General features: G+C 41.7%; 1 protein-coding gene across 1 annotated transcript; it reads left to right on the top strand.

Annotated features, from left to right (window-relative positions):
• Positions 1–7,528: 7,528 nt before the first annotated feature.
• LOC146577525 (protein NLRC3-like) lies at positions 7,529–14,026 on the top strand. The gene is made up of 4 exons (XM_085268293.1): positions 7,529–7,540; positions 7,940–8,168; positions 8,310–10,101; positions 13,831–14,026. Exons 1-4 carry the CDS (start codon positions 7,538–7,540, stop codon positions 14,024–14,026), a joined length of 2,220 nt encoding a protein of 739 aa, XP_085124419.1. The 5' UTR covers positions 7,529–7,537.
• The last annotated feature ends 876 nt before the right edge of the window (positions 14,027–14,902 follow it).

The raw sequence follows: 14,902 nt of genomic DNA, 5'->3' as shown, positions 1-14,902 counted from the left end.
TTTCCTTTTTATAATGAGTCTAATCAAAGGTGGACAGAAGTATCTCCACTGTGACTTTTCTGTGTCACCATCAGAGCTTCTGCACAGTGTTTCTGGGGCAGATAACATTGCAGCATTATGGAGACATTATGGAGACAAAAAGAAAAGCGTCTGGATTTCTTTAAGTTAAACTTAAAGAAATCCAGACGCTTTTCTTGGACTGTTGGTTTCAGTGTTTAGTCTCATTCACACACTCCCTCAGACTCTTCACACACACTGATTTGCTGACATAAACACACTCCTGTGTGCTTCACACACACACTGAGGACCATCTACAGACTGTGAGCTCCGTCTTCTTTGTCTTTGGAGCCGAACTCTGACAAAATTAGGAACAAAACTTTCTCCAGCGTGTGAACTTTCCTCCTAGACTCAGTCTGAGCAGTCAGACCACATATTTCTAAAGCAGCACATGAAGGTGTGGCTCACACACACACAGGTGAAGGAAACAGCTGCAGTATTAAAAGCTGCTTCACTGTCTACAAATATATGAACTGAATGTTTCTTTCAGGCTGTAAAAACCTTATTTATCCTCCATTACAGTCCTGCATTCAGAGCATCACTTCTGTTATATTAGTACATGTATTTTATTCTGATGAACACATGAAACTCTGAGCTGGATTGAATCCATTGAATCAGAGTCCAGGACTCAGACTAAACACACTGAATGTGTCCTGAGCTCGGCCGCTGTTCCACAGTAACTGCTGTCAGAGTCACTGTTACTGAGTTAGCTTAGCTAGCAGAGCAGCTAGCAGTTAGAGTATGAACTCTGTAAGCAGTCAGCTCGGTCCTGGACATGGTTACTGACATAAAGCTGCTCTCTGCAGCCATGTTTGACCTGCTGCTTTGTAGGACTACAGTATTTGCACTATTTGCCTATTTGCCTATTTGCACTACTCTGCCTGGTTTACACTCAATGTCACTTACCCATTATATTGTATATTATATAGCTTTCTTGTTATATGTAAAATTGTATTTATTTAAATTTTTACTTTTTAATTATTTTACTTGCATTTTTAATCACTTTTATATTTAAATATATTTAAATGTTCATTTGCTATTTATCTAGGGATTGAGAGTAACGCAATTTCTATTCTCTGTATGTCCTGTACATGTGGCAGAATCGACAATAAAGTTGACTTTGACTTTGACAGTAATGGAGGATTTGGAGGCTGAACTGGGCTCTGTGACACTTTTTGTAGTGAACTGATGAAAGCTGCGTCTCAGATGGATGTTAGTCCAACACATCAGACACGACCTCTGCAGCTCTCAGTTGATGTGCACATGAATGATTTGTGTTTCCTCTGCAGGTGAAGGTAGAAAGTGTGTGTGAGCTGATGTGAACTGAGCAGCATGGATCAGTGTGAGGACAGAGAGGAGGGAGTCCCTCCCTCTAAAAGCACTCTGTGTGGGGAACATGAGAGCCAGACCAAAGCTCAGAGGTGAGATGACCATCTCTAACTGTCCATGACTCTTCTCCATGTCACAGCTCAGCACTCACATCACTGCTCCATCATTATTCACACTCATACCTCTGTGTGTGTTGTTTTAAAGCCCAGAGCTGTGGGGCGTACCAGGCTCAGCTGGACATAACCCTGAAACTAATCCAGAACCTGGACCTGAACCCAGCTGTGTTTCCTTAAAGAGCAACATGTCGAAGGGTGTTGGTGTAAACTTTAACAAAAGACTGTTATGTGACAAAGAGTAAGTACATTATTTTTATGAGATTGTTCATCATGTCTTTAATTTAATATTTCCAGTTTTTCCTTCCTGTCTCATGAAGCTGTTACATTTATTGTTTTTCTTTTAGGATCAATAAGAGGCCAGAATCTCCTGGACCTGAACCCAGCTGTGTTTCCTTAAAGAGCAACGAGTCGAAGGATTTTGATATAAACTTTAAAGGCTGTTCTTCTGCTGCTGAGAGGTAATGTGTGTCTAGATGTTGTTCCTGACTCTGTATTTTTGAATAAATCCTCATGTTTAATATCAGCTCAGCTCTTTTTCACACATTTCTATGTTGGTATGTGAAGCGGTGTGTGTTGGAGTGTTTCCACAAACACAGCAGTCAGAGTGGAAAGAGTGGATGTTGTAGGAGGTGTTTGTGTAGTGAAGAGGCTGAGTGTCTGTAGGACTCCAGCTGCTCCAGCAGGTGTCTCCTTTGTGCTTTGCTTCAAACACAGTGTAGGGAGGAGCTTCCACTCAGGTCTTTCAGGTGTTGCTGGATGGAGGAGGACAAATAGTTTTTCCCTTCAGTGACACTTCAGCAGCTCAATGTTCTGGGAGATGTTTGTCTTTATGAAGGTTTATGGATTCTTGTTCTTACTTTGGTTAAACTGAGCAATACATTTTCCATCTAACATTTAAAGTAAATTTCCAGGTGAATAAAAGATGTGCAGCTGCAGCCTCTGTGATGTTTCACAGTCTGAAAGTAACAAATTCAACCAGAGTTCAAACAAAGGCTTAATATACGTGTGTGTTTGATATAATGTCAACAAGTACAAATAGGTGTTCTTACAGGTCTTAATCACAGAGGTCTGATAAGTCTGGTGACTTTCACACTCAGCAATTTTGCTGCCTTTTATTTTATATTGGCCTTTTTAAAGCCCTTCAAAGTCTCCCACATTCATACAGAGCTTTTAACACCAAACTCCTTTACAGTCCTTCTCCTCTCACACACGATTCAATTCAATTCAATTCAATTTTATTTATATAGCGCCAAATCACAACAAAAGTCGCCTCAAGGCGCTTCATAATCACACGACTGATTTGTCTGCAGCAGCTGTGTTACTGCTAGTATTTTATTATGTGTGTAATCTCCTCATATTGTTCCTGTGGTTTAGTTTGACTTCCTTCTGCAAACTCAGCTGCTCTGTTGCTGATACACGTCTCCATGAATATGATTGATCAGATGCTGCCATGTTTCATGTGAGCGCTCAGCTGAAACCCTGGGTTGACTTATCGAGTTAATAACAAGCTTCACGTGACTGTGAATGCTAAAGTGAATCCAGATAAAGGAAAGAGACCCTGCTAATGTTGGACTCACTTCTTAGTGTAGATCCCAGGAGGAAGTTCAACATAGCCATTCTTTGTGCTAGCTCGACCAAACCTGAGACCACAGTGCAGGATAATGATCATCATCTGTCTCTGTCAAGGACATTTAAAATCCACAAATAACAAACATAATTATATTTGATCATTAAAAATGATGATTAAACAAAGTGTCAAACATACTTAAGTAGAAGGACTGATGTTTGTGTTAAAATACCCTCTTAAAGCTGAAATAATGATTCAACTTCTTTACTCAAGTAAAGGTAAAAGAGTCCAGGCTCTGAAATGTACTCACAGTATTAAAGTAAAAACGCCATCTTTGAAGGAAATTTCTGCCAGTTTTTGTGCAAAGTTACCTGAATTTCTACCTCCAACATTAATATGAGAAAATTATCTGAACTTTTATTCTAATGAATTTAATCAGCTTGAACATTTTGTAGCACAAAAGTAGAAAAAACTCAAAGGGAATCAAAAATAGCTCCGTTTGCTGTTGCCTGCATTGTAGATGGGCGGCTTTGCCTCAACACCTAAACAGGAAAATGAGTTTAGTCAAGTATTAAAGTGGGATTGAAGAGGTGAGGAAACCAGAGATCAGGTGTTGTGGTGCAGCATTAAGATAAGATGGGGCCTGATTATTTAAGACCTTGTATGCAGTGTTGGGTAAGTTACTTTAAAATAGTAACTTAATTACATTACTAGTTACTTCTCTCAAAAGTAACTCAGTTACTTCAAGTTACTCGTTATTTTCAAAGTAACTAGTTACTAGGGAAAGTAACTTTGGTTTTACTCAGAATTCTCTTGTTAATGTGTTTCTTCCATAACTTTGCCAGTCTTCTAGCTTGCTTACTTGCCACAGTGCACTGTGCCACCTACCAATAGAAAGGAAAAGATAATGTGCATATTTCCACGAGAGAAATCCCACGCCTGGACCGTCATTGACTGCTGCCATGATTCTAGCCTACGTCACAGCGTCATGTGCGCCTTTTACATCAACACAAAAACTGCAGTCGTGGTGCTTTGATTGTACTCAGAACTTGGAAATTCTGCCTTCTGAATAGGAAGATGTAGGTAACACCAGACTGCAGATGAGCTGCATACAGGGCTGGACTGGGACAGAAAATTGGTCCGGGCATTTTGACTAGAGACCGGCCCACCATTATAGGAAAAACATAAAGCCTTTGAATGAAAACAAACGCTGTTGTGACAGTGATGTACACTGTTTTGATGGTATATATCCATCAATCTATCAATCGTTTGTTGTAAGATTCAGATAATTATTTTTTAAAAGCTAGACATTTTAAATGAGAATAAGAAAGAAAAGTATTTCCTTGTGCCCACCTCTCCCTGTTAATGCCCTACCTGGCCCCCTGGCAACACTTTGCTAGATCCGCACCTGCACAGTTACCAGCTGTCAGCTACCTAAAAAAGGATCCTGGTGTTATTTGTCTCTCAGAAACAGTTCATAACTTCCCTTCAACTCATTCATGTCACCTAAAAGGTAAACCTGTTTCTCCATCACCTGTTCAGCTCTGATGATCCAGTAAGGACGTCTCCTGGTTTCATCTTCATGTTTCCCTCTCACCAGATAACCAAACCATATCATGACCAACAGCTTTACAGCTGTGGCTCCATCAAACATCAGCTGATACTAGAAATTAATACTAAATAAATTCTAACAACAGCTGATCAAGCTTAAAAGTGCTGCTGTTGTTTAGCGCGACATCCGCTGGTTTCCTCTTTCTGGCGCAAAGTGAGCGATAAACAAACAAGAGAGCCAATCAGCTGATCATTGATCAGTTTTCATGATTGAAGTAGAAACGGGAGAGGGAGGGGGGAGAATGAGAGAAGAAGAGGCAGCTGTGCAGCAGAGACACAGAATAAATCCAGCTTTGTGTCTTTTTCATTGTAGCTGAAGTCCGGGACAAACTGTTCCTTTTCACCTCAATAAGAAACGCGTAATATTTTCTCTGAATACCAGACGGGACGGTTGGCAACTCTAATAACTTATGAACAAAATAAAGTTCAACATCATTAACTTCATAGCACCCACCCAGCTGTATAGAAACTCCGTCATGCTAGCTAGCACGCAGTACGGAAAAAGTCAGAATAACGAAAATAAACTCCACCTAAACTTGGTTCATATCTGACCCAGAGAGACTGCAGGTCATAACTTCTTACCTGAAGTTCAGTTCACACTTGGACCGGCGGCAGCCGCCTCGGGTCTCTTTTCCTTCTGCGTCCCCTTTCCTTCATCCACCTGCTGGCCTCCACCACTTGCTAATGTTACTGAATCTGTGGAAGCTCCGCGATAGCCACCACACGAAGTAACGAGTAACGACCCTATCTAAATCTCAGTAACGACTAACGCGTTCCTGATTTTGGCATAATAACTAGTTACCGTGCTTGTTACCACAATAATAACGTAGTTACTGTAACGCGTTACTTAACTCATTCACTGCCAGCCATTGGCAGTGAATGAGTTAAACCCATTGACTCATGCACTGCAATTGACGGCTATAGATGTCAATGGCAGTGAATGAGTTAATAACGCGTTAGTCCCAACACTGCTTGTATGTGAGGAGCAGGATTTTGAATTCTGGATTTAACAGGAAGTCAATGAAGGGAAGCCAAAACAGGAGAAATCTGCTCTCTCTTTCTAGTCCCTGTCAGGACTCTTGCTGCAGCATTTTGGATCAGCTGAAGGCTTTTCAGGGAGTTTTTAGGACATCCTGATAATAATGAATTACAGTCGTCCAGTCTGGAAGTAATAAATGCATGAACTAGTTTTTCAGCGTCACTCTTTTTAGCGTTTTTTAACAACAAGCTTCTATCTATTAGGGCTCTTGTCTCGCCGACTGCTGCCTCAGATCCGAGTCTTTCTCCTGTGTGCTCAGCTGTCTTAGAGCAGTTTGATCCCGTCTCCCTTAATGACTTGACTGCAGTAGTTTGTAACCTAAGATCATCACACTGCCCCTCTGATTGTCTCCCCCCAACTACTCTTTCAAGGATTGTCAGGTTGGAGATTGGCCTATAATTAGCTAAGACAGCTGGGTCTAGGGATGCTTTTTAAGTAAAGGTTTAACTACAGCCAGCTAGCGATGGGTACCGTTTAGATTTGAAAACCTGCTAAATCAGAATCAGTTGCTGATGACGGCTTTTTTCTTTTCCATCAATCACGTATAATCTTAACTCAAAGTGAACATAGACTTGATTGAAGTAACTCAGATCAGCCAATTCAAAATGCTAATTCAATCAACTCTGAGTTTATTTCTAGACTCAGTTTGTTGGCCCTGCACCTTAAAACTATTCCCTGTTTGTCCCTCATGTTTTTTGGATATTGTTTTCACATCTTATGTCACGGCTAGCGGGGCGAGCCATGTTGGATTTAATAAAGGACCCAAGATGCCGACACTGCTGTGAAGTGAGTGAGCTTTATTGAAACAGTGAAGTGCAGTGGAGATGGCCTGTGCAGAAGCTAAGATAACCTCTACTGAAAAAACTACAAAACTAACCTGAAACCTTAAACGGAGACACGGGGAGACAACACAGACGAACCAGCAACAAGCAGGAGAAAACAAAGAGCTCATATACACAAAAGAGCCATCAGGGAATGAGAAAAGGGAGACACAGCAGGATTCATTGGACATAACCAGACAAGGGGAAGCAAAAGTAGACACACTAACATAGGACATGGCACTGTCAAAATAAAACAGGAAGTGAACACAGAGACACAATCCTAACACAGTACAGAGGGAACACAGAAACCAAAACCTCAGAACTAGAAAATCTTAATCAGAATGAAATTGTAACAAAAGACAATAACAATCAAAACAAAACCACTGAGTCCACAGACTCGGGACATACATCGGCTCAAACTGTGGTCATAAATATTTTGTACTTGTAAATCAGACTGTGTAGTTGTGAACTGAGTTTTGTAACATTGTAAAACAAAATATCTGGAAAGTTTATGTTTTTGCGTTCATTGATTTGTGTGTGTAAAAATGTAAAAATGTAATAAATGTAAGAAACATTAGAACTACTTTTGCTGACACAAAGTTTGGCGAGCACTGCAAGTTGTCACTTTAAACCAGTCACTGATATAAAGAGAGCACCTTGTTCCAGGGCATCTGAGCATGGAGGGAAAGCTTTATGCAGGAGATGGTAAGAGCTGTTGGGACTAAAGAAACTGAGCAGAAAACTACAGACATCTGGAAACTGAGTTGTTAATTCTCAGTGGGATCAGCAGGACTAGCAAAGCTTCACCATGACAGTCATCTGATTGACTGAACCCATCCAAACATCACTTCATGGACCTTTAGCTTGTGTCTGTGTGTGGACAGACATAACATGAGCTAATTATACATTACTCCTCCACAGAGTGGACCAGCAGAGAGCAGAGGTTTCCACTGGTCAGTCTGCACAGCAGCATCAAACACACCTGGACTCTGTGGTTATGGTTTGTAGTACTACGTTTACATTTGTTCTTTTCAGTCACCTCTATGCTGCACTTTGTGGACCAGAGGATTGTCAGTGTGTCCAACATAAGTCAGAGTTTGGGCTCCATGATTTCAGTCAGATTGGGGTGACTGTAGCTCAGGAGGGGAGCAGGTCAGCTACTAGTCAGAAGGTTTGTGAATCAAACCCTGGCTGGCAAATGTACTGGGTAACGTACTAAACCCAAGCTGCCCTCTGATGCATCCATCAGAGTGTGAAAGAAAGTATTTAAGCATAGAACAATGTGCTTGGTTGAATGAGGCATGTTGTATAAATGCTTTGTGTGCACAGAGTATCAAAGAGAGCTATATAAGAACCAGTCCATTTACCACTGGGTAATTCATATAGTCTTCTTTTCCAGCGGCTGGAGGACAACATCACCATGTTTGTGAAGAACGAGCTGAAGAAGATCCAGAAGCTTCTGAGTCCAGATCACCCAGAAACTTTAAAGAGCCAGATGGAGGATGAGGAGATGTTTGAAGGTGAGGATGAAGATGAAAGAAAGAGCTGCAGAGAAGCATTTCTAAAGATCACACTCCACTTCTTGAGGAGACTTAAGCAGCATGAGATGGCTGACCATCTGCAGAGCAGTAAGAGAATTTCTCTAAAGACTGAATATTGATCTTTCCTAATAGCTCAAGAAATGGACCAATAGACATTCATCCTTTCAGGGTACTGAAAGGCTATGATATTTATTATATAATATTTGTTTCTGAATTTCTTACCTTCAGAAATATTTGCTCCACTCCGTAAACGAGAACTTAAAGCCCAACTGAAGAAGAAGTTCCAGTGTGTGTTTGAGGGCATCGCTAAAGCAGGAAGCCCAACCCTCCTGAATCAGATCTACACAGAGCTCTACATCACAGAGGGAGGGACTGCAGAGGTCAATGAGGAACATGAGGTCAGACAGATTGAAACAGCATCCAGGAAACCAGACAGACCAGAAACAACAATCAGACAAGAAGACATCTTTAAAGCCTCACCAGGAAGAGACGAACCAATCAGAACAGTGCTGACAAAGGGAGTGGCTGGCATTGGGAAAACAGTCTTAACACAGAAATACAGCCTGGACTGGGCTGAAGACAAAGCCAACCAGGACATCCAGTTCATATTTCCATTCACTTTCAGAGAGCTGAATGTGCTGAAAGAGGAAAAGTTCAGCTTGGTGGAACTTGTTCATCACTTCTTTAATCAAACTAACGAATCAGGAATCTGCAGGCTTGAAGACTTCCAGGTTGTGTTCATACTTGATGGTCTGGATGAGTGTCGACTTAATTTGGACTTCAACAAAACTAAAATCCTGACTGAAACCAGAAAGTCCACCTCATTGGATGAGCTGCTGACAAACCTCATCAGAGGGAACCTGCTCCCTTCTGCTCGCCTTTGGATAACAACACGACCTGCAGCAGCCAATCAGATCCCTCCTCAGTGTGTCGACATGGTGACAGAGGTCAGAGGGTTCACTGACCCACAGAAGGAGGAGTACTTCAGGAAGAGATTCAGAGATGAGGAGCAGGCCAGCAGGATCATCTCCCACATCAAGAAAGCTCGAAGCCTCCACATCATGTGTCACATCCCAGTCTTCTGCTGGATCACTGCTACAGTTCTGGAGGATGTGCTGAAAACCAGAGAGGGAGGACAGCTGCCCAAGACCCTGACTGAGATGTACATCCACTTCCTGGTGGTTCAGGCCAAAGTCAAGAGGATCAAATATGATGGAGGAGCTGAGACAGATCCACACTGGAGTCCAGAGAGCAGGAAGATGATTGAGTCACTGGGAAAACTGGCTTTTGATCAGCTGCAGAAAGGAAACCTGATCTTCTATGAACCAGACCTGACAGAGTGTGGCATCGATATCAGAGCAGCCTCAGTGTACTCAGGAGTGTTCACACAGATCTTTAAAGAGGAGAAACAACTGTACCAGAACAAGGTGTTCTGCTTTGTTCATCTCAGTGTTCAGGAGTTTCTGGCTGCTCTTCATGTCCACCTGACCTTCATCAACTCTGGACTCAATCTGCTGGAAGAGCAAGAAACAACTTGGAAGGTGTTTCAAACAAGAAAATCTTCAGAGAAATACTTCTACCAGTGTGCTGTGGACAAGGCCTTACAGAGCCCCAATGGACACCTGGACTTGTTCCTTCATTTTCTCTTGGGTCTGAAGACTAATCAAACTCGTTTGCAAGGCCTGATGACACAAACAGGAAGTAGCTCAAAGACCAATCAAGAAGCAGTTCAGTACATCAAGAAGAAGCTCAGTGAGAATCTGTCTGCAGAGAAAAGCATCAATCTGTTTCACTGTCTGAATGAACTGAATGATCGTTCTCTAGTGGAGGAGATCCAACAGTCCCTGAGTTCAGGAAGTCTCTCCACAGATAAACTGTCTCCTGCTCAGTGGTCAGCTCTGGTCTTCATCTTACTGTCATCAGAAAAAGATCTGGATGTGTTTGACCTGAAGAAATACTTTGCTTCAGAGGAGGCTCTTCTGAGGCTGCTGCCAGTGGTCAAAGCCTCTAAAAAAGCTCTGTAAGTTATAAAGTTTTTATTATTTAATTTGGTTGGTATGTTATGAAAAACACACTGCCATGAACTTCTGTTTTGTTTTTGTCAAAATCACTGTAATATAATCACTGTACCTTTATATACATGCGACTTAATGCTGCTGCCCTCTTGTGGCTAAAGTGTAATTATGTTCTTGTTATTAGGGAGGATTTGAGAGTAAGGCTACGTTCACACTGCAGGCGAAAGCGCATCAAATCCGATTTTTTTGACCCTATGCGACCCATATCCGATCATGCTATGACAGTGTGAACGGCGTAAATCCGATATTTTCAAATCCGATCTGGGTCACTTTCGTATGTGGTACTGAATCCGATACATATCCGATGTTTTAGAAAGCGACTGCTGTTTGAATGGTCAAGTCGCATTAAATCCGTCTTTTACGTCACCAACACAAGACAGACGCCAATTATCAGCGCCCGATAAGACATCGCGAGCGCTTCCTGGCCATCCCGTGTAGATGTCAGTGAAACTGTTGGGAAGACAGCGTTGGAGAAACGTGAACTTTTTATTTGTACTGTATAATCTGCAGATTCTGACAGAAATCTGCAGCTATCCTTTGAAGCACCGCTCCTCTAAAACAGCAATAAGGATCATTATTAGGTTATCTACATTATTATGTAAATAACAAAATAACTTAAAGCAAAAATTGGGAAACGTAAAGTCCGAAGTCTTTATATTAAGGGCCATCTGTCAAACAATATTGTTTGCTCTGGGTCTAAACAGAGCACGTTGTGTGTGACATCTTCTTTTGCGCATGCGGGCCGCTTTGAGCGTTCACACTAGAGCGCGTTTGCTGTCGCATTTTATTTGTAGTGTGAACGAGCAGATAAAAAAATCGGATTTGATCAAAAAATCGGAATTGAGCATTAAGACCTGCAGAGTGAACGTAGCCTAACATGCCAAGTGAGTCCGCTTTAGCTTAAAAAATCGCTTTAGCTTAAAAAATCCAAATTCTTACGTCATCAGTTATAGTTGCATGTATTCATTATCATAATTTAACCTTTAATATTGATGTCTTAAATTTATTTTGATTAAACTAGCAATAATTTTATGGTTGTATTAAATAAATACATCACTAATGAATTATTTATTTCAGTGATTAATTAAAAATGTATATAATTAATTAAAAAAATATATTGATAATTAATTATCAGTTAATTTCATTTAAAATAATTCATTATGTATTTATGTACAATTCAAATTAGTTAATTACATATTTTGTTGGTTTGTTTTCTATTTTAATTATTTTACTGACACATTTAATGAAATATTTAATGATGTATTTATTTAATTCACGTTGCTACTCCTGGCCCTGCATCGCTGTTCATAAATACATTTTATTTGTCAGCTTCACCCATCAAAGTCAGGGGGCGGGGTTAATGCTGACCAAGTCAAAACCATTGCTTTGGTCTGGTGGGCGTTCTTTTAGTGGGCTTTTCTCAATACTAAGTAGGCCTACACACCAGGGTTTGGACATGTGTGGACCCAAACTATACTTTTACCCTTTTTTGTGTGTCACCAAATACACTTTAATATTTTCTAGACAAGAATGTAGTGACACAATCTTTAACCTCTTTTGGCTCCAAACAGAAGTGACAGACTTGAGCAGGGTTCATTTAAAGGCTGACAGAAGTGGAGTGGTGACGGGGAGATGTTTGACAGGACAGTGTTTCAGCCTCCACAGGTTCATGTTGTGCTCCATCAGTCAGTGAAGATGAAGTCAGTGCTGATGAGGCTGTAGAGTGTGTGAGGGATGTGAATGAGGATGATGAAGATCTGATGGTAGCAGATAAAAACAGGCTGCAGAGACTTTGAGCCATACAGGGCACACAGTGTGTGTACAGAACAGCTGAAATCATTATGGAGGCCTCACTGGAATATGGAAGCATCACAGTACAGCTTCAGTGAAGCATTAAAGTCTCTGATATGAGATGAGAAATGAAGCAGCCAGAGCTTTTTCATGAGTGGAAATCCACTGTGACTGTGAGCTGCTGCTACAGCCTCCAGATTAGCCAGCAGCTCATCCTGCTCAACATGGACCTGTGGTCAGAGTGTGTGCTGGATAATCCGGCCCAGGATGAGGCCAAACTGACATGGGATGAAATGTCTGTCACATAATTGAGCTTAGTGTAGTTTCATTTCTGCACAATTTAAAAACAACCAAAACTTTGTTCTGTCTTTTCTATGTTATACTGTAGACTTTCTTTGATACTGTGTCCAAAAGGAGCAGCTTTTACTTTGAAGGGGAGGCGTCTCTGTTTCCTCTTCAGGTTGGATGATGGAAGCAAATTAGTAGCTGTGTCCCAAAACGTCGGCTGCATCCTCCAGAGGCTGCATTTGAAGGCCGATTACATCACAGCCAGGCGATGAAGGCTGTCCGTATTTGTCGACTCCTTCAAATGTGCCCGACAAATGCGTCCTTCATTTCCCCGAATTTGAAGGATTCGTCGGGTGTGTCCTTCGTGGCCCACCATATCCCAGAATTCATAGCGCGGCCCAGCCAAATTTCAGCTGCCAACAATGGCGGCTGCTACTAAGTTTTCGAATTACTCTTATTAATCTTTCTGGGTCACAAAATAAACTTTTAACATATTTTCAGGCGAGAAAGTAGCTGTGTAAACTTCAAATATCTGCTTGGTTTATCAAGACATCGCATATTTGCAAAAGTGTACCGACGTTTTCGGAGACGTCTGTTCCCCACCCGCTCGCTAGCAAGCCGGGGGGTTCAATGGTCACTCCAGCCGGCGAGAGCAGCGGACGCCCGGCTTCATCGTTTTCAGACCCCGCTCTTTCGCTACTCAGGTTAAACATGATATATAAGTCACTCGGATAACTTAAAAATGTAATTGTTTGCCTTTTTTCTGTGTTTTATTTGTTCCGGAGTAAATCGGTTTGGCTGAGATCAAAGTTCCTCCGGGATTTTCACACAGCTGAATAAACGTTAAACAGGAAACTGATTAAACAGAAGTGTGAGACGGTCGAGAGTTTACGCCAGTGTCCTGTTATAATTTAGATAGCAAGGAGCAGACGGCCGAGTTTATTAAACTCCACCAACACAGCGGTGACGCAAATCTGAAGGCTAGACCGTCCCATTTCACAGCCTCGCACTTCCAGCCTTTTCGGTCTTTGAAGGACCCGGCCCACGTAGACCACGAATACCGGGTCCTCCGAAGGATGCAGCCGACGTTTTGGGACACAGCTAGTGTGTGATGTTCTTTCAGTGTTGCACTTTGTAGACGGTCCCTGAGCACTGGTCTCACAGCCAGCTGCACATAGAGACCAGTGTTGTTAGTCCAGGTCAGAAGATGACTTGTTGGAATGAAAATGAGCTTGTAGTTTGTCTGCCTTAATAATGTGACTGGAAAAAGGTGTTGGACTTCAAATATGTCCATTTCTTTCACACTTCACCTTTAAAAGTGAAGCCTTGTGGTTCCTGGAAGGAAAAACACGACTTTTTCAAGTCTTTGTCCTGTTTTTATGAGAAATGTACGACTTTAATGTGAAACATTCAGAGGTTTTTCTCTTGTTGTGTTTGTTTGAAGTTGCTTCCTGTTGGCTTCAGCTGTTTGGAGTTTCCATTTTCTAAACTTCTACATTCTGAACCTTCTTCAGCTCTGAACAGATGATGAAACACTGAATGATTTCAAGCTCACACTTTGTCTAATAAACTTACATCTTTCATTCTTTATACAGATTGAGGGACTGTGGTTTGTCAGAGATCAGCTGTGATTATCTGGCAGCAGCACTGAAGTCCAACCCCTCCCATCTGAGACAGCTGGACCTGAGCTACAACAACAAGCTGCAGGATTCAGGAGTGAAGCATCTGTGTGGTTTCCTGGAGAGTCCAGGATGTGGACTTGAAACTCTGAGGTCAGTCAGCATGTTTTAGTTGTGCTGAGATGAATATGATGTGAAAGTTGTGCTGACACTAAACTGCAGACATCAGGCTGATATTATACTGATCCACACTGAGGATCTTCATGGTAAAGTCTGTTTTCTTCTTCTCTGGTTTAGTCCATTGACTGCAGCAGAACAATGTTCACATTTCAAACAGTGAGACTCAACGTATGGCCCGCGGCCCACACGCGGCCTGCCCACCTTCCCTGATTCAGAGAGAGGGGACCCTGATTAACTGTGTAGTGTTCTTCCTCACAGTTCTAAGTATCAGACACAACAATGAATAATCCACAGCTGACTGTCTTTAGCAGGTCAAAGGTCACGGCACACAGCAGACAGTGGGAAATATTATAACTCTGATCATTTATCAGCACATATCCATATGTATAAAAACAAAGCTGACACTGTGAGACTTGATCAGAGGTGTGATCATCACAGCAGAGGCCTTTGTGTCAAAGTCACTGAGGATCAAACAGAAACACATGAAGCAGATTTTCCTGTTCTGGCTTTTTATAGCAGATAACCTTCAAAATATTCTGCAGTCCATCAAAAACTGAAGCAAACCATGAATCAACATGTGAACATGAGCTGATGCTGCTGAAGTGAAGCAAAGTTACAGAGGTTTGATTACAGACACAGCTGAGAGTTTGTAATCTGTCATCATTTTAAAAGGTTTACATTTCTTCAGTATATCCACATTTGCAGCTGGTACCTCAACCTCCACTTGTCCAACACAACTGCTGTCCACTGCCTCCATGACATTGTGATTTTGCTGTTGGTCTTCTGTCAGATCTTCATCAATCACTTCTGCACGGGGCACACCTTCAGACTCTGCAGCTGCATAACAAAAGCCTGTAAGATAAAATTA

The sequence above is a fragment of the Mchenga conophoros genome, linkage group LG3 (genome assembly GCF_057382185.1).
Source record: "Mchenga conophoros isolate Kocher_MC1m ecotype Shallow Benthic linkage group LG3, M_conophoros_male_GT1.1, whole genome shotgun sequence".
In the NCBI taxonomy this organism is placed as follows: domain Eukaryota; kingdom Metazoa; phylum Chordata; class Actinopteri; order Cichliformes; family Cichlidae; genus Mchenga; species Mchenga conophoros.
The sequence above is the reverse complement of the archived record's forward strand: the minus strand, read 5'-3'. Positions and strand labels throughout refer to the sequence as shown.